Source organism: Rattus norvegicus, chromosome 13, assembly GCF_021556685.1.
Source record: "Rattus norvegicus strain SHRSP/BbbUtx chromosome 13, alternate assembly SHRSP_T2T, whole genome shotgun sequence".
Taxonomy (NCBI): domain Eukaryota; kingdom Metazoa; phylum Chordata; class Mammalia; order Rodentia; family Muridae; genus Rattus; species Rattus norvegicus.
In genome coordinates this window covers 67162467-67187923 of record NC_141546.1, presented here as the reverse complement: position 1 = coordinate 67187923, position 25457 = coordinate 67162467, and the positions used below count along the sequence as shown (strand labels likewise).

General features: G+C 42.4%; 1 protein-coding gene across 1 annotated transcript in view; it reads right to left on the bottom strand.

Moving 5' to 3' along the window:
- Nucleotides 1–25457, bottom strand: part of Colgalt2 (collagen beta(1-O)galactosyltransferase 2) — a 105735-nt gene that overhangs the window by 15204 nt on the left and 65074 nt on the right. The window contains 5 exon segments of the mRNA NM_001427297.1: nucleotides 2268–2344; nucleotides 9539–9658; nucleotides 15003–15207; nucleotides 20824–20958; nucleotides 22511–22628. Coding sequence (NP_001414226.1) covers nucleotides 2268–2344; nucleotides 9539–9658; nucleotides 15003–15207; nucleotides 20824–20958; nucleotides 22511–22628 — 655 coding nt within the window.

Below are 25457 nucleotides of genomic sequence, written 5' to 3'. Positions count from 1 at the left end.
GATTACTTAATTGGATAGTTATTAATAAAACAAGAGAAAATCCACCATAATTTCTGTGTGACATATATGTGGGACTTTATAGCTTAAGTGTGTGCCGTCTTCTTTCATGCTTCGTTTTCTTTAGAATCCTGACTGTCAAGGGCTATGTTCCATCCCCAGTTTTACAGACACAGGAAGGAAGGATACAGCATATCCTCTGTGCGTTCACCGGGCCCTCCGAGGTCACCCAAGGAGACAAAGCAAAACAAAGCGAAATAAACAGAGAAGCATCCAAAACGTCCCCTACAAACCAGAGGCCTCCAGTCGAGGAAGCTTTTAGTAAATAATAGTCCCTTCCTGGGCCTTGCCAGGGCAAAGGCAGTAAACTCAGTAGCCATGAAGGGAAAGCATAGACGGCTTGCTCATACTTAGTAAACAGAGCACAGAGTCAAGTGCCAAATACAGCCAGACACTAGCAACCAGGCCACAGTACTGGAGGGCGGAAAAGACCTCTGACACCTCTTTTCCACAGCCCACGTCTGCTGCAGACAGAGAGATGATTATCCTGGGCTGTGGGAAGTGGAGTCTCGGCCTGCCTCACTTTCTAGGGCTGGCCTAACACACACCACGTCCTGCCCAAGGTGAACCAAGACGGTCCTAATTTTATTTCATTTGCTGAGAACTGGTCCTTACAGAAATGTGATGCCAGGGGGACAGAGGAAGATACTAAAGACACATGGGCTCTCCTTCTTAGAAAATGAAGAGAGGCCAGAGCCTCCGGGAAGGAGACCTTTACTCAGCAAGAGGCCACTGTGTGGGAGGTCCCCCCACCCCCACCCCCATTGTGGTGCCGGTCAGCCCACCCTTGTAGCACCCGACAGTTTTGAAAACTATTTCCTATTTTTAGCAAATAGGAATAGACTTAATAGGCTCTATTTATACTTTGCTACATTTAAATTCATCCTGCCTTCTGTGGAGATGGCACAATCACTATTTGATATTCATAAAACACCTATTTCCTAATTTTGGAGGTCTAGCGTCAAGTCAGTTTTGTGGCAGAGATCCCAATTCCTAGTTCCATTGGCTCCTTGGGATGAACATGGTTTGGGGGCACAGATGTTCACGTTCCAATGCGATAAGGTGTTTTCTTCCAAAAAGCAGACTGAGCTCAAAGCACAATGCTTGGCTTAAACCCAGAACCCCTGGAAGAATTCTGTCTCAGTTCCTGGACTCCTGGCAGGTCACAGCTCCAGACCACAGAACTCAGCGCTGACCAGTAACCACATCAGGGGCCGTGAAGGGCTCATGGCACAGACTCGGATTCTGGCCCTGTCAACCATTTTACACACTACGAGAAAAACACCTCTTTATATTATTCTCTCTTTCCTTCCTTCCTCTCTTCCGTCCTACCTTCTTTCCTCTTTCCTTAACTCCCTCCCTCCCTCCTTCCTTCATCCCTCTCTCCCTTTCTTCCTCCCTCTCCTGTACCACTCTCTCTCCCTTCCCCTCCCCTTCTATTGTGCTAGGAATTGAACCCAGGGCTCCACTTATCTGAAGAAAGTGCTCGACCACTGAGCTGAAAGCCCATCTCTGCCATGATATATATATATATATATATATATATATATATATATATATATATATATATATATATATATATGATTGCACAGTAGATACCGCTCTAGGGAAACTACTATAAAGTTCCTGCCTGCTGAAAGACAGAATTTTAGGACATGTTTTTCTCTTCATTACTTCTTTCAACTCTGCCCTCCAACCTTTTGCCACGGAAGAAAAGTAAACGAAACATAGAATATCCTAGAATAGTTTCCATCCACGCAACTATAGCAGAATAAAGTTAATGTCCTCCGGAACCCAAAACCTATTCTTCATGCCTTACCCTTGAACCTCAATAAAAAGTTTGGTAAAATTATATAGCAAATTTGCATTCATTGCCAAATAATCCTTTCTGGTTCAATTTTCTATGATCGTCCCTCGTGAAGACCAGAAAACAGAATGATAACAAACCGAAGTCCGCAGGATGCCCAGCGGCCAAGCTTGCCTGCTTGCACTCAGACAGAGGCTCTGTCTTCTGTTCCAACATAAACACAGAGGTCTCTGCACACATGTGCATATTAACACACATGTGCACATAAGGGCAGGAGCACACACACAGAGACAGAGGGATAATGATAGAGACTGGGGGGGAGGAGGAGGGGAAGGGGGAGGGTTAAGTGGAGGGGGAGGGGTTAGGGGGAGAGGGAGAGGGAGGGAGAGAGAAACTTTCCTACCTCATCAAACCCCATCTTGTCTGGATATTTAGGGACAACTGACACAAACTGGGAAGGCTCCATTGGAGGACGGTCAACTAGAAAATGGAAGAAACAGAGTGCTTTATTAGAGAAAGGGTCAAGAAATAGAATCCTACCATCATTCCAGTCTTTAGGACTGACAATCATGCTTGACAACAAGGGCAGGGGACAACTGTTCTGAAGTCCTCAGGACTGAGTAGCTTCACAGAGACCCTGATGGTCAGAGCGATGGCTTCAGAACACCTGTCCATTTGCAAGTGGAAACATTCACTCCATTTCCATTAGCACTCATTCTAAGAATAAAATGGGGGTAGTACAGGGTGATGGCTGAGAAAAGGCTCAGGAGTCAGACCCATGAATCCAACCCTTCGCCTAGAAGGCCTTGGAGATCCGTTTCTTTATATGTAAGTTTGGAATAAGTTCTTTATATATAGCTTGACTTGACATGTATCTCTCATGAGACCTGCATGCAAATCTATTCAGTATATTGACAGTAAATACTTATAACTGTTACCTACTGAGATCCATGGGAAAATAACTACAAGCATAATTTTTTCCCTTTAAGAATGGTATTTCTACTCTTTTAAAACTACCAAAGTCTGGACCACTTTTATCCTATCTAAATAGGTTATAGGTGTGTGAAATTCCCGTTTTAACCCCAGCTTAACTCTAAGCGCTGGTTCACATCTCAGAACTTGGTCCAAGGATAATAAAACATTTCAGGTAGGAGGGACATTGTGTCAAGTAACACATTTTTAAATGTTACTTAGATGCTTTAAAAAAAAGCCATGTTTATATACTATATACCCTCATACTTGGGAATCCTTTTGGTAAAGAACCTGAGAAGGCCTGGAAGATTTATTAGTCTTATATAAATTCAAGTATTAATTTTATTTTTCTTCATATGATAAGATGACAAAAATTTTAAGAGTTGATTGCTGAAGTGCTTAAAGAACTATCAGTGAGGCTGGGGAGATAGCTTGGTATAGTGCTTGCTACACAAGTGTGGAGACCTAAATTCACCTATGTAAAAACCAGGTGCAGTTGTGCACAGCTGTAACTCCTGAGGCAGAGTGGGAGACACAGACAGATACCCAGAACTCATTGGTTAGTCAGTTCAGCCAATCAGCAAGCTCTAATTTTAGTATGAGATATGTGGACAGCCGTAAATATCAACTTCTGGCTTCCACATGTAGGGGCACACATATGCACGTGATCCATATACCACATATACACAGAGACACCCACGGTCATACAAACAGAACTGATAGTGATTGCTGTGTGGCTGTTTCCTCTGAATTAAAACATTCTATCCAGGATTCTCTCTTGGGACTCAGGAAATAAACAACTCCCAAGTCTCAGGAAATTCCTGAAACTAATAATCACCTTAACAAGGTTCAGCTTCCTACTAATCTTCTCTTCCAGGAAGCATATTTCCAAATTCTCCATATCTCATATCTCCATATCTCAGTGTACTAAAGGAGTTAGAAACTTATTGTTATAACTTGTCTACTCTGCTCAAACTCCTTACCTCGCTTACTACACTAGCCATTCCCTTGTAAACATTCTTAATTCTCTGCCATTGACATTTGTTTTATAAGACCCTAGTGCTGGTTATAAGCAACTGAGCACTCACTCAGCATCCAAAAGACCATGGCAGGAGACATGCCATACAAATTCACTACGTGAATCACTTCAAAGTGACAAATCATATTACCAAATTGGCAAGTGACCCCATAAGACTTGGCTCCAACATTAAATTCACTTCCAGTGTTTCAGAGATCTGTTTCATGCCATGATTTTTTTTTCTGGAATCTCTAATAGATTTCCCAAGTACAAGAAAATATGCAGAATCCAATTAGATTTTTTTTCTCTCCCCCCAAACTCGTAAAGCCAACCACATGCACATCTCTGCTTTGTGCTTTTCTACTTATGAAGGAGACAATTCTTGTTTCTACTGAACACAACCATTAGAGAAGTGGTTCTCAACCATCCTGAGACCCAATTTTATCATTGGGGATCATGTTGTGCTGATCCACAGCCATAAAATTATTCCATTGCTACTTCATAACTGTAATGTTCCACTCTTATGAATCTTAATGTAAATATATAATAAGCAAGATATCTGATATGCAATCTCCCAACAGGTCACGACCGACCTTCAAGTTGAGAACTACTGTTTTACACTATTGTCCTAGGCTATGGCAACTATTGTTTTCCCAAGAATTTCAGTCTTACAGATACCTCTGTTCCAAACTATCAAGTTCCCCTTTATCTAGAATCCTTCCCATCAGCACATGGACATACCTCAGGACTCTTACCTTAGGCAAATGAACAATGCTAAGAAGCCAACTCAAAACAAATACAAATAAAACAAATTACTCCCAGCAGCTCTGCACAGTTCCTTATTCCACCTGCCTTCAAAACTCCATTTTCTCATCTCTCTGGGCCATTCTAATTATTTTCTCATCTCTTCGGGCCATTCTAGTCAGCTTGTGTCCTTATCATTGCATCAACGTACTTCTTACCAAAATTGGTACCAGAGCTCTCTCTTCCTCCCGTCCTCTCTTGACAGGGTCTCACTCTGTACTCTAGATTACTCTCTCGGCCTCCTGAGTGGTATAGGATTACAGATGTGAGCCGCCAAAGCTGGTACAGAGTTCTAGCCCAACGTTATTAAGCATCATTTCTTCACCCTCATTTCACTTGGCTTCCCAACATCACTTGGCTCTTTCTCAAAACATAACTCCCTTTTCCTTCCCAGCTTTCTGGCTGTTAGTCTGCCCTGGGGATCTGTCCTCCTTCGTTTCACTACATGAGGTCACATTGTTCCTTGGCTTCCAATATCCTTTTGGTATGATGAGTCTTAAATGTCTTTCTCCATGGACTCTCTTCCCTAAACCACTTTTTATATCCACTTATCTCCTGGCCCCTCTAGTCAGACTTGAAATAAATATTGCAATCATACATGATGGATGGAGTAAAGCCTTTTCTGACTCAGTAAGTTGAATGGACCAAAATGCTAGAGCCATTCTTAATTTCTCCTTTGCTTCATGGGCTGCCTCAAAGCTCCTACAAGTACACTGGGCTCTGTCATTAAAATGTACTGTAAGCCTGTCTGTTTTGTATCACCTTCTTGCTACAGCTCAGATCTCAACCATTAACATCTCTTAACATGAGCTATGTCTTAATTCCTTATACCCTAATACTCTTACCACAGCGTGAGTGATCTTTTAAAATACATAAATCACATCACACCACCTTAGGTTGCTCTTAGGATAAAATCCAAATTCCTTGCCATGGCCAGTGTGTTCTGCGTTCATCCATGACTTCATCTCCCTCTCTTCTTCTCCCTGTTCCTCACCATGTTTGCCTCTGGGCCTGGGCCACTCCCAGGGTTTCTCCATGCTAGTGGTCTTTATATGTCTTGTTCTTTCTGCTTGGAATCCGTGCCCCAAAGATTCATGGAACTGCTTCCTTCACACATTACCTCTATCTGTTAAAATATAAATTCACGGTGGCGAGGTTTTGCTTGAGTTCCCCATTGCTGTGATTCATCATTATGGGGAATTATGCTCTGTGCATTGTTGAGTTTATACCATGATTCTTTTTTTTTATTAAAACTTTCATTGTTTGCTTAGGATGGATAGTCTACTTCATCTGGACTGTCCAGTTTAAGATCACTTCATTCAAGCCACTTCATCCTCGCAAACTTTAGTTTCTTATGTTTTAGCCCACTTTCACTTAATTTAATTTAATATTTAATTTTTTATTAGATATATTTCTTTTTTTTTTTACCTTAATTTTCATTTTATTAAATTGGAAATGAAAATAAGTGTCTATGATTCTATAGCTGTTTGTGAACATTATATAAGATAGAATGTAGGAAACATACTTAACACTCTAAGGTGAAAACTAAGTGCTCATCAAATATTAAGTCTTAATCATCATTGCCATCTTCATTAGAGATTAATTACTAGAAACAGATACATATAAATACTTAAACTGAATACATATATTTCTGCACTTTTCAAGGCGCATTCTCTTTAACAATTACACTACTGTTAAGGGAAAATGGGGAAAGTGAAATGATGACATAGTTCAGAAGCCATGACAAATCATGGTTTGTGCTCCCACTTATTCCCTGGGTATCTAGATAGCCTGCTTAGCCTCTTATGATTCTGAGGATCAATCGTGCGGGAGAATGCAAGAATTCAGTGAGAAAATCCTTGTAACATGCCTACAAGAGTGCTCTGCACAGAGTAAATGGCATTTTTTTAGTTATTGTCATTATGGATGTTTTTCTCTATGCAGCTCAGCCCTATGATGTTTCTGCTAGAATTTTTTCCTCTTAACCAGGACCAGAGAGACCTGCACAATGACAATAGTGGTCCTTTGAATTGTTTTTGGAGGTTTGGAGGCTTATGAAATGGACAGTATCAGGCTCTAGGTGTCTAACCCAGTGGTACTAGATATATTTCTTTACTTACATTTCAAATGCTATTCCCTTTTCCAGTTTCCTGTCCGTAAGCACCCCCATCCTCTCTCCCTCCCCCATACGGGTTTTCCCCCCCTCTACCCCCCTTACCGCCCCGCCCCCAACATTCCCCTGCACTGGGGTCCAACCTTGGCAGGACCAAGGGCTTCCCCTTCCACTGGTGCCCCAACAAGGCTATTCTCTGCTACATGTGCAGTTGGAGCCCTGGGTCAGTCCATGTATAGTCTTTCGGTAGTGGTTTAGTCCCTGGAAGCTCTGGTTGGTTTTAACCCACTTTCTTCAGGATGTATGTATTTGTCTGCCGTCTCTTTCCTCATCCTGCAGTGTCCTGACCATCAGTCCTTTCATTTGAGCTTCTCACTTCTATCCAACATGAGCTGAAGAAGCCTTGGGGACAGATGTAAGCACACAGGCCAGCGTGACTCTCTCTGTTAGAAATTCCTGTTGCCTTTCCATCTGCTCAGTTCACAGAGCACTGTATTTTTAGCGTCTTTTAAATATTAGTCCTGACTTCTCAATTAAACTGTGATCCTCTGAAAAATGAGGGTTGGCTATAAAATGTCTTGACTTCCTAATGCCTTTGCGAAGTGACATATATCACAGGTACATCCCACATCTGCTCATTAAAAATTGACATGTTCTAATGTTTCAATCATTATCTCCCAACAATGCTGCCAGTAGCTAATTTCTACTGCCTATGGAAATCCAGATCTTGGGTAGTTCAATATTTCATTAACCTCTGTTTCGAGAGTTTACAGCTATGGTTTTATCATTACCGCATTTTATCCTTCCTACATGGGATGCCAGTCCACATTTTTGCATTATAACCATCAACCCTTTTTCTTTAATGGAACAAATCTTAAGACCAAAGGAGAGGTCTGAGTAAAAAGCCCCTGAGTTTATTTTTAGACTTACTGAGTGGCCTGTGAGTTTCCAATTGGTTTAGTATTTCAATTATGTCCGTGCTGCAGAGAGTTGAAGATGGGAGCGCTTAACAGAGTTATTATCAGAAGCAATGAATGCAAGGATTAAATCAAATACCATACATATATTGCTTGAGCAGTCATGTGTGGGGAGAGCAGAATGGAAGGCAGAACTCACAGGTTCTTCTCAGATGAAGTCTACCTGGTTAGAAAAGGGGCTGTGCATATTTGTAAGCTATAATCATTGGGATCTCTATTGACCACACGCAGGAGAACTTTTCCCATGCTCGGACACGTGGGAGAAAACAAGAGAGCACAAGATCTGACAGTCGGTCACTCTGTGAGCTGCTGTCTCCTTGGGAGTCAAAGCCATAAGCCATGAAATGATAATCACAAGGGTTAGCATTTCATGAAGAGCTAGATGGAGTCATAATAATTGTCACAGTTCTATTCATATTTTATAAAGCTGATTATATGTATGTAATTGTCACACTATTATTTTATGAAGCTGATTATATATGTAATAGATAATTGTCATACTTCATTAAATATGTATACATAATTGTCACACTTTATTATTTTATGAAGCTGACTATATACATCATTCATTACTCTTGGTTCTTCAAAATTAGTTATCTTCACTTTACAAAAAAAGGACAAAAAACAAAACTAAAGTGACTCTCTCCTCATAGGTGATAAAGCCTGGGTCCAACATGACTTTTAGGGCTCCAGGTTCAGTGCTCTTGTCAATACAGTCTCCATTCATTTATTAATTTATTCAAATGCCCACTCATACATTCAGGAAATATTTCTTTGCTACCAACCATATGCCAAGCATGATGTGAGGTGTTTGAGACGTTGAGAAGAGACAGAAACGATATATATGAGCTGTTGGGGCGATGGCTCAGTAGGTAAGGGGTAGCAATGTGAGTATGAGAGCCTGAGCTCAGATCCCAGAACCCAGGTATAAGCCAGGCATGCCAGTGCATACTTGTAACTTAGGGCAGCTGGGGAGACTGCAAAGACAGGTAGATTCCCTGAGACACTTACTGGTCATGCCTGACCAGTGATCAGCCAATCAGTGAACTCCAGGTTCAGTACCCTGGAGAGTGATAGAAGGAGATGAAGTTCAGTCTTCTCCATCCACATAAACACATTCAGTCATATCTGTATATACATGTGCACACACAGAGACACACACACAACACACACACACATATGCACACAAGCACGCATATGTGCACTCCCCACAAACCCAGAGTCATATAATTAGAAAGTAGCAAAGATAAGATTTAAATTCATTTTACACAGCACTATTACAGCACTTACTGCATGGTAGAGCAAATATCTACTCATGAATCTAGCTATCCACCAAAATAGGAAGCTCCCTGAGAACAATGACCTTATCATATTTGGGGTTTGTTTGCCTTTGAAATAGGGTTTCCTCTCTGCAGCCCTGGCTGTTCTGGAATTTGCTCTGTAGACCAGGCTGGCCTTGAATTCAGAGATTCCCTGACTCTGCCTCCTGAGGGCTGAGATTAAAGATGTGCACCACCACTGCCCAGCCGACCTTGTCATATCTGTATCTCATGGAAAAATTTAAGAATTCAAGGGCAAATGAATGTCTAAACCTCAGCCAAGACAGAATGACAGCTGAGAAATGTCAGACTGAGAAGTAGAGATCCAGGGCTGACTGCCACTGGTCACAGCTGGCCATGGCTGGCCATGGCTGACCACGGCTGGCTGTGGCTGGTCACAGTTGGCCACAGCTGGCCTGGTTACTGTGACAATGAGCTAGGCACCACTGCCCTGGCTCCTGGGCCACTCACTCATTGCTTCTATTTGCACGTGGATGAGGTTCTCGATGTCCTCCTGCAGCGTCTGGTGGGGCTTCAGAGGGATGGGCAGGTAGCCATAGTGTTCTTTGTTGCACAGGTACATCTGGATGCCTGAAGAGGTGAGAGAACAGAGTCAACCAACCAAAAAACACACTCGTTAGTAAGAGAGGGAGACTCTCTGGGACCGCCATGAATTCAGTGCTGAAGCTGAACAAGTGGCTTGTCTGGGGAGTGTCTATAGAGTTTTGCAATATTCTTTTATTAAAAAGTTGAAACCCAATTGGGGGGCTCTTAAAAACCCTGGGTCATTCTTCAGTCCAGAAGAAATTGATTTTTCTTTCTGAAGAAAAATAAAAAACACATTTGTGGCCTGAAATGGACAACACTGTAAAGGCATGAAGCAATCAGACAGGAAGAAGGGATTCCCATTCCAGAGAGCAGAACGGAACTCTAATCCACATGCAGGAAATAAGAAGAGACAAGGAATGAAACCCGCATTTGATATGAAAGCACACGGGAAGATCCTGAAAGGCCGACAGATTATTAAAACCAAAGCCACACCCATGAAAAAACAAAATATTTAAAAGATACAGAGGAAATTTATCATTTCCCATGATTCCTCTTGGTTTTATTTTTTTTCCTGCACTGGCATGGATTTAGAATGACCAATGAACAAAATTCTTAAGACTAAGTCAATAATGGCAAAAAAGAGCATTCCTCTCAAAACTTATTAAGCACCTATAGTGTGGCAGTGATGTCTTAGTTCTGTTATATTCATGGCCCCACCAGTGAGCTGGGAGAACTACAAAGCATCTCTGTTCAGCCAGACAGCTAAGAAAGAAGACGCAAGTCGGCCTCATACATCCCAGCCACGGACCCAGCTTCCTTAGTTGCACGGACAAACCTGCCAAGCTCTGGACTGCGCACCAAAGCCTCTGGTTTGTTAATTGCTACAACCATCAGTGTTTTCCTGAGGAAATTATCTACATAGTGACATCTTTATTTGGGGCAGATGAAATTTCCAGCAGTCAGCTCTAACACCTGCCAAGCCAAGTGAAGCTGTCTTAGGGCATTAACAGAGAAGAACAAGGAGAGAAAAGAGCCTTTGTCCTCCACCTTTACTGCTCCTGGTTGGTCTCACCAGGTGCTGTCACCTCCTCTGACTTGTTTAACTGAACTCACAAGCTGTGCTATTTGCTCACGTGACTACTTCTGGAGACACAAACAAGAATGTGACTTATTACAAAGCTGTAATGAACTGAGAATGTGGAAGAAAGAGACATTGCCTCTCTATGTTACTTAGACAACCCTCCCTTTTACCATTTAACTTCCCAAGGCTTCCATTAAAAGGCGATATGATACTTAGCCAAACTATCCATCTAGGTATCAGGTGAGCAGGTACAAGAAAGGCATTTTCAGATGTGAAATGCAAATCCAAAATCCATGGAACATTTACCTCCAATCACACTTTCTCAGAAAGTTACTACACTGGGCTGGAGAGATGGCTCTGTGGTTAAGAGCATCGACTGCTCTTCCTGAGGTCCTGAGTTCAAATCCCAGCAACCACATGGTGGCTCACAACCATCCATAATGAGATCCGATGCCCTCTTCTGGTGTGTCTGAAGATGGCAATAGTGTACTTATATACAATAAATAAATCTTAAAAAAAAAAAAGAAAGTTACTACAAGATGAAGAGAAAGACAAAGAGGAGAGTAAGAGGGAGAAGGAGAAAATCACTGTGCACAAGAAAGACTCAAGGCACAAGAACGGTGAGGTACGACAGAAGCAAACTTGGTCCCAAGTTGATGGCTGTGAAGCTCAGAGATTAGAGTTCCTCAGAAGATTTCAAGAGTGACATCTTGGGGTCATCTAACATGCCAAAGTGGACAGCTGTAATTCTGAATACTGTAAGAGGGTTTGAGAAAATGAATAATTAGTTTTCAATTGTATTAGTGATCTCTATTTCATACACACACTCACAGGATACACACAGACACACACTGAATTACTAAGTTTGATAAAAGAAAATTTTATAGTATGTAAAAATGACTGCTCTTGGTGTTTTAGGATCATGTGATTATAATAAAAACCTGAAGGTCTTTTAACAATATTTAATTAGTCTTATTTGTGTATACTTGTGAGTGCCCATATGTATGTCCATGTGCTGCATTTGAGGACAGAAGAGGACATAAGACCTCATAGAACTCAAGGTACACAGTTGTGAGTCACCATGTGGGTGCTGGGAACCAAATCTTCTGCTGGAACACCACATGTTCTTAATTACTGAACGATTTATCCACCCCTAACACCTAGCATATTAAATTACATCAGGGGAACAAGGTGATAGGAAGAATGTGTTTCCACATAGAAGGCCAAGGGAAGTGAGCTAACTTACTACCTTCTGTAATGAAGAGTTGGTTTTGAAGGGAAATATAAGGCAAAGAAAAGAAAGCAAGAAAGAAAGGAGGAATGCACGCTACTTAGAAACAAAGATACTAATACTGTGCCTCTGTACCCACCTTTAGGAGTGATGCATTGGGAGTGTTCGTTTTAATAAATCTTAGGTCACTGGACTCTTTCAACTATGTGCATGGACAATACGATAAAATAGGGGGCTCCCTTGATAATCACATCAAGTCTCTGAGAATATCTTGTAATAATGTAGAAATGGTGAATCTCTGGGAAGGAGAGGCAAGTGTTACAAGGGAAGTGCTTTGTTTTCCTAAGAAAAGCACCAAATGCCTTCCTGAGCTCACATACACATGAGTCACAAAGATTGATAAGCGATCCCTGTGGTGAGACCTGTGGGTTGCAACTGTCCAGGGCCTCACAGTAAGTCATTAGTATCAAATGTCTGTCTCTGAGGGCCAGTTCCAACTTCTCTCTCTACCCGGAGCTTACAGCTTAGTCTCAAGGCCAGTAGTTCCTGGGCAGCCATCCCTACCCTGGGATCTGCCTGCCCAGCACTCACATTTCTTATTTGGTTTGCAGTGGCTGAATTCTTTGGAAGATTCCTGGCTCATACAGAAGAGGGCTCCGGTGGCTATGATACAGAACCATGATCACTAGCTATGTGGGAGGTGAGTTCTTGTCCCCATTATTGTCCCAGAGACTCTTCTATGACCATCTGCAGTCTGCTCTGGTTGGATAGCTCGCCCAAACCCTGAGAACATATTATCTTATCATTCACGCCTGCCAAAGTCTCTAATCTGAGATGTAGGCTTAAGCTTTGTGGTCCCAAGGTCCTGCCTTATAGGGAGAGACAACTTGATTCTCTTGGCACGTTTTAAAAATGATGTTCTTAGGGGCAACATGCATCCAGAGCACTTCGGAGCCATGAAAACAAAAGAATTACAGACATTTTTCACCCAAGACTCTGTCAACCCAAGGAAGAAAGAAAAGGCCTTGAGATGTGCCATGGGCTAGGTGGTTTCCCGGTCCTTTTATACTTCTTTTGAAGACATCAGTGAGCTATAACCTCAGAACACACAGCTGCAGGCAGGAGCCTTCAGCCATCCCCTCTTGCCCCGTTTGTAGTCAGCACTACTACTCTGGCTCTCGGTGTTCGCAGCTCTCAAAAACTGATTATTTCCACACCAAAGGATCTGAACTTCCCAACGATGTAGACTCTCACAATGCTGGGCATAATTCTGGGGCCTCTTTCTATTTCTACCTCTTGCTTCCCTCAGATGATTTGCTGACAGCCTGGGGCATCTCTATCTGCTTTTAATGTCTCACAAATATGTCTGGGAACCCTGACAGATGATGCATAAATCTGTGGTGGACAGGCCATACAAACAGCAAGGATGAAAAGTTTCAGCACAGCCTGCACCCGTCTTCCAGCCCTAACACCTGCGTGTTGGTTTGAAGTAGACATGTCATCATTTAATTCCTGGGTCACACAGATCCCTTTGCACTGGGAATGAAGGAGATCTCTGTGAGGCACCATCACCATAACCAGCCACAGTGTAGTTTCTTGGAACACCGTTTTTTTTCAGAGTCTGAAGCAAAGGCTTGGCAGTAAGAACTTGCTGGAACAGGAAGGCCCTGCTTCTGTTTCTGACCCTGGAGATGTCACAGCAAACCACACATCAAGCAGCAGCTTTGATTAGCATGGACACAAGGGCCTTCGTGCAAACTTCCAGACCATATGAGGAGTGTCCGCCCTTTTTTAAACATAAGCCCTCTAAATGCCTATGTCTGGCCAAACAGTCCCAACAAGGAAATCAGCTTTGCCATTTCTACAAAACAGTCTCCTTCTTTCCTAATGTGCACACACCAGTGAGTGGGAACCTATAACTTTATGTCACAGCTTGGATTTGGTATCAATACTTCATCTTCTAGCAATCTCCCAGGGAGCTTTGCTGAGTCATTTCACCATAACTTAGGTAGCCACACTTCACTGTCCTCTTGGTTTATAAACTCATTTTGTTAGAGAGCAAATGGGCTTTGCTAATAGGCCCAAGGGCTGTCAGGAGGGCCCAAAGTGCTTAAGAGAGTTTGCCTTAGCAACGTCATGAGTCTTCCTGGCCTGTTTTTGTGAATTAGCCCTCCCTGTGGGAATGAGAGGAAGGAAAGAGAGAGAAAAGGAAAACCAAACCAAACCAAAACCCCTTTCCTTCCTATTGATGTCAAGACATTCTCGAAGTCCAGTGGCAACGGTTTTCTAGTGACTCACCTGCTACCTACGTCTGGCTTTGCCTCTCCTTCCATGGAGGCTGAGCCGGCTGGTTACCTCCATTATCTGTTCTTGGACTGAGAGAGTTGGGTTCTATGACTGCACAGAATACTGATGACATCCTGAGTCTTCCCGGTGAGGAAGAGACCTCTTGCTAAGTTCTGGCTAAGGAGACATGCCTAGAAGCACGGAGTTCAACTTCTGGACTGGACTCTGACAGGGGCAGAGTCCTACAACTACCTGGATGGAGGGTGTATCCTGGGTGGTGAGGTATCTTGGATCCTACAACTAAGGGTAATTAATGCCTCCTGAGTTATGGAAAGGCGGGAAGAATCTGGGCTGTTAAGAGCTGTGGGACAGAGCCACTGCAGTGGCGCAGATTTCTGAGAAGAAACAGTTCCATTTGTGAAGACTTAAGACTTGACCAGTATTGTTCCAGGTTCCAATTTAGTAATAGGATTCTTGTAATTAGCAACAACCATACCATTAGCTCTAGAGAGTCAGTGAGATTTTCAAGTCCCTTAATATCCTTGTCATTTCCATTAACTTCAATTCTAATTCTAACTGGAGTCCTGTGTGGTTGCCAGCCCCAGCTCTTGAAATCTTTGGTGCTCACGGACGGCAACACAGAGGATTCTGGCATGGTTACTACAAACAATTCATCGCCTCTACCAGACTTGAAATTGAGATAGGTAAGTTCTTAAATATGCACAGGACACAGAAGCATGCCTTTTGCAGTGTTTCTATGGCAGCCCACAGCCGAGCACGAACAGTACCTGCTTGCCTGCTGGAGAAGGCAAAAACGATGATGTCATCAAAGGTCCAGGTGTAGTCCTGGTGTGGCGGGTAGAAAGACAGCTTGTCCGAGGCCTCTTTCCTGAGGTCGATCAGGAAGGTGGAATGGACCATAGGGACGGGGAAGCAGCCCGTCCTCTTCCACTCTCTAATCTGAAGGTAGTCTGGGGTCCGCTTATAGAAGCCCTGGAAAAGAGCAAGTAGACAGACTGTGTCCTTAGAGGGTCCAGGCATCTGCACCCTCTAAGCCATCACAGGGCAATGGAAATCTCCAGCGTTGCCACTTGTATTACCATGAACCACACATTTCTAAATCAGCTCAAGAAATTAATCTGCACTTAAAATATAGAGGGGGTTTAATGCCCGGAATCATTTTGTTTCATTTATGTCGATTTAATACTTTCCCAAAGTGTAGTAGATATTGGCTTATGATTAAATATGAAGGACTAATATTAACAAGGAGGGGCCAGAGTGGGCAAGTATGGACACATGTTCTGGTCCAGGCCTCTGAGTTCAAGCCTTTCCTCAGGTCCTTCTAGGTGCTTTGCTGTGTCTCTTTCCTGCTGTGAAACAGGAACAGACAATATTATCTACCCCAGAGGTTTCTCTCATATAGTTAAGTAAGGTGGAACTATGAAATACTTGGAGCAACGTCTAGCATCGAGAAAGCATCAACCGGGACTGGGTAGCAATGAAATGACTATGTTACACTTGGCTAACATCTTTGAAATATACGTTATTCCACATATACATCCTGGTCTTTTTTTTTTTTTATTCAGAGCTCTGCACTTTTGGGGGACCCCACCCCTTGCTTTAACGCTTCCTGTGGTGTGAGAGCACAGTTCAGCCTATCCTCTCAATTGGTTTTCAATAACGTTGATGTGTGACTCAATTTGCTTTCTATCCAAATGTAATTGTCCCTTCAACAAATGCTCATGGAGCTCCTGCTGTGATTGAGATAAATGGTGGAGAGTTAATAAACGATATGGCACAGGCTTAGCCCATGTGGTGTGTAAAGTCTTGTAGAGGACCTCTACTCAGTGGTGCCAGTCATAAAGACCATGAAAAAATTCCAATATATTTTACATTATGTAGAAGCTTTGAAGGGCATTTTTAAAACATACCGTAGGCGATACAGGCTCAGGGGCTGACTGGAAAGTTTGACAAGACTAGCGTGAAGCACACGGTGCCCACTGGATCCTCAAGGTCCTGAGTATTTAAGCATGCCTACTCTTTTATGGTGTGTTTCTGGTTGTGTTGTCGGCACCACACATCAGGCACCGTACCTTTGTCTACTTCTGTGATATACCTTTCGGGATGGAACAGTTCAGCTGACTACTAACCCCAACATCCCCTATAATAAGGACCACAAACTGGGACTTGGAAGATTTGAGTCTGTAATGGTTTGTATATGCTTGGGCCAGGGAGTGGCACTATTAAAAGACATGGCCCTGTTGGTGTAGGTGTGGCCTTGTTGGAGTAGGTGTGTCATTGTGGGTGTGGGCTTTAAGACACTCATCCTAGCTGCCTGGAAGCCAGTATCTGCTAGCAGTCTTCAGATGAAGATGTAGAATTCTCAGCTCCTCCTGCACCATGCCTGCCTGGATGCTGCCATGTTCCTGCCTTGATGATGATGGACTGAACCTCTGAACCTGTAAGCCAGCCCCAATTAAATGTTGTCCTTATAAGAGTTGCCTTGGTCATGGTGTCTGTTCACAGCAGTAAAACCATAACTAAGACAGAGTCTTAGATTCATCTTAATTCACCTTAGATTCACCGCCTACCAGCACGGGATCTTAGAGCATTGGCTTCTGCTAATGCTTCAGCCTATGAGAGTTCTTTAATGGATGCGGGGTGGGTGTGGTTCTTCAAGAGGCTCCCTGAGGACTGAAGTCAATACTGTTAGGAGTAATAGTGTCAGGATGAGAAACTTGGAAAATTTAGGTGGACGATGAATCATTTAGTATCCTGGGAGAGAGGATGGCAAGAAAAGAAGCAGAGGGCAAAAGAGAATCAACACGATTCACAAAGAGAGGTGTTTCATTCTTCCAGAAGAACTGAAGTTTATTGGTAATAAGTCCTGTTCATTAGCCACGCCATGCCGAGATCAGTCTGTTTTGGGTGTGTTTAAAGGCTCTGGAAAGTAGGCCTGCCTTGAGCTTATGAAGTCACTGGCCATTTCCGGTCCTGTCCAAGCTGAAAATGGTCTGGAATGGAAGAAACCCAAAACCAGATGGGGGAGGTTATAATTGGCCCAAGTTGCACAGAATTGAGTTTTGCTCTGCAAAATAAGTGAGCACATTTCTCCCACTTGCTTTTAATAAGGAACTAATAAGCTTGCAGGCTGCAGTCACCAGGATAACCTCCTCCCACCCCTGTTGCCGGTGGCAAAGCAGAACTCACCAGCAACAGGTCTCAAGTGGGCTGGCTTCGTGGGACTAATGGAGAGTTTACTCTAATTTAATAGAATGTTTTCTCCCAAGAAATGAATAAACTTTCTATCTATCAATGCGTCACCTCGTCAAAGTCAGGTAGATGGTAGGAATCATTCAAAAGCTCTTAGGACCATGTACTGGTTAGTTTTGTGTGTCAACTTGACACAAGCTGGAGTTATTACAGAAAAGGAGCCTCCGTTGTGGAAATGCCTTCATGAGACCAGCTGTAAGGTATTTTCTCAATTAGTGATCAAGGTGGGAGGACTCAGGCCATTGTGGGTGGTGTCGTCCCTGGGCTGGTAGTCTTGGGTTCTATAAGAGAGCAAGCTGAGCAAGCCAGGAGAAGCAAGCCAATAAGTAACATCCCTCCATGGCCTCTGCACAGCTCCTGCTTCCTGACCTGCTTGAGTTCCAATCCTGACTTCCTTTGGTGATTAATAGCAATTTGGAAGTGTAAGCTGGGTAAACCCTTTCCTCCCCAACCTGCTTCTTGGTCATGGTCTTTGTGCAGGAAGAGAAACCCTGATTCAGACAGACCAAGAAATATAATCACAATCAGTTATCTCTGGTCTAGTGCTAGTGCTATGTCAGGGCCACTGGTTCCTGCATTCTCAGGAGTTTGGCAAGCCCTCTGAGATGTTGGCAGGTTAAAATGTGTAAAAGCAAATGTCATGTTAACACTGATGATGACATGGTTTTTGAGACAAGGCTTTATAATGTAGTTTAAACTAGTCTTGTGTGTGTGTGTGTGTGTGTGTGTGTGTGTGTGTGTGTGTGTGTGGTGTATTAATTTCCCCTGAGATTGAACCCTTCTATCCTGCAGGGATAGGTAGCTGGAAGGTAAAAAACTCAAAATATTTTCAAGAAGTCCCTGAAGTGATCAGATTCACTAGGTACCTCCGTGCCAGGATAAGCAATTAATTCTGCTAGGAGTCATTCTCAGACTAGCCATCAGAACACATTTCCCCTTTATTACATTTTTGTCTTACAGGGATATATTATATTGGCAAGTTTAATTTATGTGTCTAATTCACTAAGAACTGAAATAAAGCAATCATTGACATTTACTGCCTTTATTTAAAATTTAAGATTTTACTACAGAAAAAGAAGTGGTAGAAATTCGTATTTTTAACTTCAATCTTTTAAAAGCAAGCTTCTGTGTCCATTTCAATCATCAGAACTCTACGGAAATAAATTTGTTGATGTTTATCAAAAACCATGAGAATAAATTTTGACACAGTGATTCCACTTCTCAGGTGGTTTGAATAAAAAAGGCCTCCATGAACTCATTTTAAAATGTTGGATCCCCAGTTAGTGGAATTGTTAGAGAAGGATTAGGAGGTGTGGCCTCATTGGAGAAGGTGTATCACTAGGAGTGGGCTTTGAGGTTTCAAAAGCCTAATCCAAGCCCAGCCCCCCTGTCTTTCTTCTCTTCTCTTCTCTTCTCTTCTCTTCTCTTCTCTTCTCTTCTCTTCTCTTCTCTTCTCTTCTCTTCTCTCTCCTTTCGCTCTGTCTTCAATGTGTGGACCATATGAATTCTCAGCTACTGTTCTAGCACCATGCCTGCCTGGCACCATGTTCCCTCCATGATAACTATGTACTAAGACCTTGAAACTGTAAGCAAGCCCTTAATTAAATGCTATCTTTAAAAAGTTGCCTTGGTCAAGAATTGTCTTAAGGAAATCATGGATAGATGCAAAAAATTGTGCACCAATAACGATGGTTATTATAATTGCTAAAAGTGGTTGTAAACAACTTGAATGTTCAAAGTAAGGAAGTTTGAGTAAATTACAGATAATCTTTGGCGATGATGCAGTCATTAAAGAAATGCAAGTTTCTATCTATGGTGTTGGTATAGTAGTAGGATGCATATTTTTTGGCTGCTAAACTTTTTAAAAATACTTTTTTGTACTTTTCTTCTGATGTGTTCTTATGTTGATATTTTAGTGGCAAGAAATTAATTAATCCCTGAACTGGATGAAAGGATAGAAATTCTCTTTATGTTTTAGTGGTTAATTGAAACTTCCAGCATTAAGCACTTTAGAACGTTTTGTTTGTAATAATGCTTACTGCACTGTAGTCTTTGATGTGGATTTACCTCCTTTCTTGGAAGCACTTGCTTCACTGGCACACATGTGTCTAAAGAGGAGATGAGAAAGAGCGGGCAGCTGCTCACACGGTCCTGCATTCTCAACATTCATAGCTTCAGTTGGTTAATCAAAGGGAGTGCAGACTGTACAACCACTCTGGAAATCAGTCTGGAGGATCCTCAGAAAAATTGGACATTGAACTACCTAAGGACCCAGCTATACCTCTCTTGGGCATATACCCAAAATATGCTCCAACATACAACAAGGACACATGCTCCACTATGTTCATAGTAGCCTTATTTATAATAACCAGAAGCTGGAAAGAACCCAGATGCCCTTCAACAGAGAAATGGATACAGAAAATGTGGTACATCTACACAATGGAGTACTACTCAGCTATCAAAAATAATGACTTCATGAAATTCATAGGCAAATAGATGGAACTGGAAAATATCATCCTGAGTGAGGTAACCCAATCACAAAAACACACACATGGTATGCACTCACTGATAAGTGGATATTAGCCCCAAAGCCTGAATTATCCAATATATAATCCATAGACCACATCGAGATCAAGAAGAAGGAAGACCAAAGTGCAGATGCTTTAGTCCTTCTTAGAAGGGGGAACAAAAATATTCATAGGAGGAAATATAGAGACAAAGTTTGGAGCAGAGACTGAAGGAATGACCATTCAGAGACTGCCCGACCTAGGGATCCAACCCATATACATACAGCCACCAAATTTAGTCACTATTGCTGATGCCAAGAAGTGTTTGCTGACAGGAGCCAGATATGGGTGTCTCCTGAGAGGCCTGAGCCCTACTGATACAGATGATGATGCTTGCCACTAAACATTGGACTGAACAAAGGCACTCCAATGGAGGAGTTAGAGAAAAGACTGAAGGAGCTGAAGGGGTTTGCAACCCTATTGGAAGAAAAACAATATCACTAGCCAGACCCCACCAGAGCTCCCACAGACTAAACCACCAACCAATGAGTACACATGGACAGACACATGACTCCAGCCGCATATGTAGCAGAGGATGGCATTGTCCAGCATTAATAGGAGGAGAAGCCCTTGGCCCTGTGAAGGCTCGTTTCCCCAATGTAGAGGAATGCCAGGGCATTGAGGTGGGAGGGGGTGGGTAGGAGTGGGAGCATCCTCATAGAAGCAGGGGGAGGAAGGAGGGAGTATGGGAGGGGGAAAGGAGATAGCATTTGAAATGTAAATACATAAAATATCCAAGAAAAATAAAATTTAAAACAAAAAGACTTGCCTGAGGTGTGATTCCACACCAGAAGTTAGAATACAGACCCCGGGACTCCAGCATGGGTGCCAGGATGGTTTTGTTTTCTGCAATCATTAGGTTCAGGGTCTGTGGATTAGTCAGGAAGTTGTCGACATCTATGAACTAGAAAAAGAGAAGGACAGGATCAGGGGAAAGGTTAGGGTTCAATGACTCAGCACAGCTAAAGAGTCACGAACTTATTCTGGGACTGGTTCTCCATCCTTAACAGCCATTACAGCTGGCAAGCTTTCAATCAGTCAGACATATTTAGTCTAACTTCCTGAGGTCAGCTCTGAGCTGTGAAGTACCACACAGTGGGTACATAGAAAATCAACAGGATACAAGTTACAAGTTACACACTGGTAAGTGATATAAGCTCAAGATGTCAATGGTCCCTATGCTCCTACAAACTCGTGCAAACACATACCCAGTGCCTACCCTCGGTGTCCATCAGGAGACATATTTAGGGTTTTGACAGTAGTGTCAAAATGGACCATACCAGATCCCCACTGCTATCACAATGTCACAAATGGGAATTTTGTTTAAATGTCATTTTATCAGCCCATGCTAGTCAAGTATCATGTTTCTCAGCAGAGAAGTTCATGCCAGCGCTGAATCATTTATAGAGACAGAATCAGATTCTGTCACAGCGAAATGTTTAATAAGGCTCAAACAATAGATTTTGTATTTTATACGATTATAACTTACAAACAATCAGAAACATCACCAGTCAATTTGCTTATGAAAAGTTTATAGTTCAGAATTTGTAGATTTTACCAACATTTTACTTGTTGCATAATAACATTAACACTACAGTACAATTTTAAACTTTCTGTGAAGTTACATGGGTTGACAATGTTTCTAAAACATTACCAAGCTGACTTTTTCTGAGTGGTCAGGGGACCAGGGAGTGGCATTAGATCCTAGTGGCATCCACTTCCTACAGGAATCAGAGGCTGTGAATTCAGATGCCTGTAAGTGTAATGTGATAATATCGGTCTCCTTTCTACTGCCCTGTGGAGAACATATGCTCCACAAACCCATGGAGAAAAGGCTTCTGGGAGAAGGGCTGGTGGTCCTTTTCTCCTTTGGCAGGAGACATCCTTTCCAACTGAGGGGATTCATCGAGGGTGAGGGTGCGTGGACCTAGTCACCAATCCCCTCACTTGTTTGAAGCCTCTGTATCTCTTCAGGACTGTGACGGAACCTCCTCAGAAAGAGAAATTCTGTGTGAGAACCAGGCGGTGTCCAGGAAGACAAACAGGAGGTTCCATATCCCGGATCACCCAACACATAAAAAGAGAGGGTGTCAAACGTGCCCAGTTTGACTCTCATTTTATATAATCCTTTTCTTAGGTTCTTAAAATTCTTACAAAAGCCATTAAGACATTTCCTCTTGCTTCGCGCACTAAAATGACTCAGAGCTCCTTGTGCCTGTGATGATATGAAGCACACCTGACCATCCACACAACTCCCTGCAAAAGCATTCCAACGGGGATCTGAGGTGAGGGCAGGTGTCACACGCTTTCATCACTAGAATTTCCCCCTGAGCCTTTCCTGTGAAAGGGAGACCTAAACACAAAATCTTGTTTTGACCGCTCCCTGGGTACCACTTCTCGGTTGCAGATACATTTTTTTTCTTCAGTTGTCAAGGAAATCAAGCATCTCTTTTTACCAGGATGTAGTCTGACCATTTTTCCCTCGCAGTTCGAAGGGCTGCCTGCCGCAGCTTCATGACGTGAGCAAACCGGGAGCTTGGCCAGTGCTTTGGTCCAATTTCATCAGGGTAAGACCTGAAAGAAGAATTCACAATCACTGAGCATCTGCACGGATGCAGCCCAGCCCTCGGTGCAATGACTCCTCCGTCACTCTAGGAACCGGGCACAAGAGACCAGGAAGCATCACCTCTATATCACAGATAAGCAGACTGGAACAATGAGAAATTAAGACATTTGTTTCCCATAAAGTATATGAGTGGGATTTCCTTCTCTTCCTCTATGGCCTCCTCCTCTTCTTTGATATGAGGGAGGTCTTACTATGTTGCTGAGGCTGATCTTGAATTCCTAGATTTAAGTATCCTCTTGCCCCAGCCTTCTAATTATAAAGTATATAATAGCTGCTGTGCCTGGCTTTTCTTCAGCAGGCTCTAATAAGTGCCTTATGAAGTAATCCTACTATTTTCCCCATTTCAAAGAGGACAATACTGACACAGAGTGACTAATGTTACAATAAATGACAACACCAGAAACTGTATCCAGGCAGTTACTCCCCAGAGCTTATATTCTTAGATCTTAATATATCTTATCAAGTATGAAAGTACAGGGTGAAGGTATGAGCATCTTACGAAAGTCAAAGGCTTAGATTACTTGTTGAAATCTCAGTAAACGATTTAATAAAGTTTAACACATTGACCTGTCTTGTGAGGAGAAAGAGCAGACACACAATGTTCTAGAGACTTCTTTTGACATTCATGAGACAGCTAGACTTAGTCTCCTAAACAGCCGCAAAGGGAAATGATTCAGTGCGTGTTCTAGATCCTTCTGAAAGCTCTTAGCTGAGGCGGACATGAGTGTCCCTCCAGCTGGCCACCATTTCACGATCTTGGAGGTGTGTGGGCAGTATGTTTGCCTTGACAAAGGAAAAGTCACAAAACACTGAGACTGTAACTATACAAATAAAACACGTACAACCCAGGAATTCTCTGGATTGTCTTCCTCAATTACTGTTTCAGTGGAAATTATTGAAATTCCTGTTTTTCTGACTATATTGCCAAAAATAATGCCTTATGAAATATTTTTCACACTGACCTTGGCATGTGATATATGAAGTAAATATCTGGCTACAGAGAACATATCTGGAAAGTGCCACAAAGTCTTTTTGCATGATATTTTAAAAATTAGGCTAAATTCCATCTAAGAAATACCCAAGGGGGGTTGGGGATTTATCTCAGTGGCACAGCGCTTGCCTAGGAAGCGCAAGGCCCTGGGTTCAGTCCCCAGCTCCGGAAAAAAAAAGAACCAAAAAAAAAAAAAAAAAAAAAAAAGAAAAAGAAAAGAAAAAAAAAAAGAAATACCCAAGGGCAGTTTACAATCTTTTATAGTGTTCAAACTTAATTGATAAATTTGCTTAATATGTAGACCATAGACTTGGATTTTAGATATTATATATACAACTATTATGTGTGTTTATATATGTATATGACAGAGTCTAGAAGAATATATTTATTCTGCAATAACATTTGTTGATATTATTCTTCTATACATTTGGATTTTAATAAATGGCTTTTCTTGTGCAGAAATTGCAACTTGTATAAATCCTGAAACTGGAGTCATAGTTGCCTTGGGAACAAAAATACATTTATTCTTTATTTTATTCACTTATGTGTTCATCCAGCAAGTTTTGATTTGGTGCCTTCTAAAAATACAGAGATGGGGGAAATAGAAAGCATTTGTATATTGTACCCCTTGCCAAAAGCTCACAGTTAATTCCGAAAAGCTTGAATAAATCACAGTTAATTAAGGCTAGCTCAATGTACTGTGTCAAAAGGACAGCATAGAAAATAAGCAATCGAAGTCAAAAGTTCTTTACACGTGAACACAATGGCCCCTTTCTCCGGCGTCTGTGACTTAGGATGATAGCTGGTTACAATGAAGAAAAACACTTCCAGGATGTGCCTCAGACGTGGGCGTTGGAAATCAACTTGACACTGTGGATAGAGTGTATTTTTTTTTCGGGGAAGAGCAGGAAATGTGGGAATCTTGGATGTATGTCTCAGGGGTTTGGACTTTGTCCTGTATGTATACGAGATCTATTTGAGTCTTTGTAATATAAAGAAATGAAGCTCATATCTTAGGAAGACCTCCCTGGTGGTATGATGCTGTGATGGTTGATCTTGACGACTCCAACTTGATTGGCCTGAGAGACACCAAGGGGATCGATAAACTGCAGGTGTGTGTCTGTGTGTGCCTTTCTAGAGATGACTGGCACGGGGACCCGCCAGGGTTAGGGAAAACCCACTCTAAATGTGGGTGACACTGTAATAGATGGGATCCTAGGCAGAACAAAGGTCAAAAGAGGGAAAGGCCAGACAGCACAAGCAGACTCGCTACTGAGCATGCGCTGACTCCCGTTACCACGCCTTTGGCTCCTTCCATCTTCCAATGGCGCTGCAAATAAATAAGCCTGCAGGTGTTCCCAGGCCTTCAGCTGCGGCTGTAAGTTCACTTTCCTTGTCCTAAGGCTTACAGCTTCAGGGATTGAGAAGCTCCTGGCTGTCTAGCATGCAGACAGATGTTGTTGGATCGTCTGTTCTCCAGTCCATAAACCAGTCTTTAAAAAACCACCAATATGTAATATTCTCTGTATCTACACTTGTCTATTAACTATAAGTGCACTTTCTCAAGAGAATCGAGGCTAACATTAGTGTGTGCGGCTGACTTGGAGCTGGAAATGACTAAGAAATTTCTATGTGAAGAGTGAAACAGCCTATATATCCATCACTAGAATATTGGCTAAATAATCACATTATATGACAGGTACCATGCAGTTCAGAGTGAGTTAGCGCCCTGAATGGTTGCTTTGCGATAACCTTCAAGACATAACTTAAAAGTAAGGTATGTATG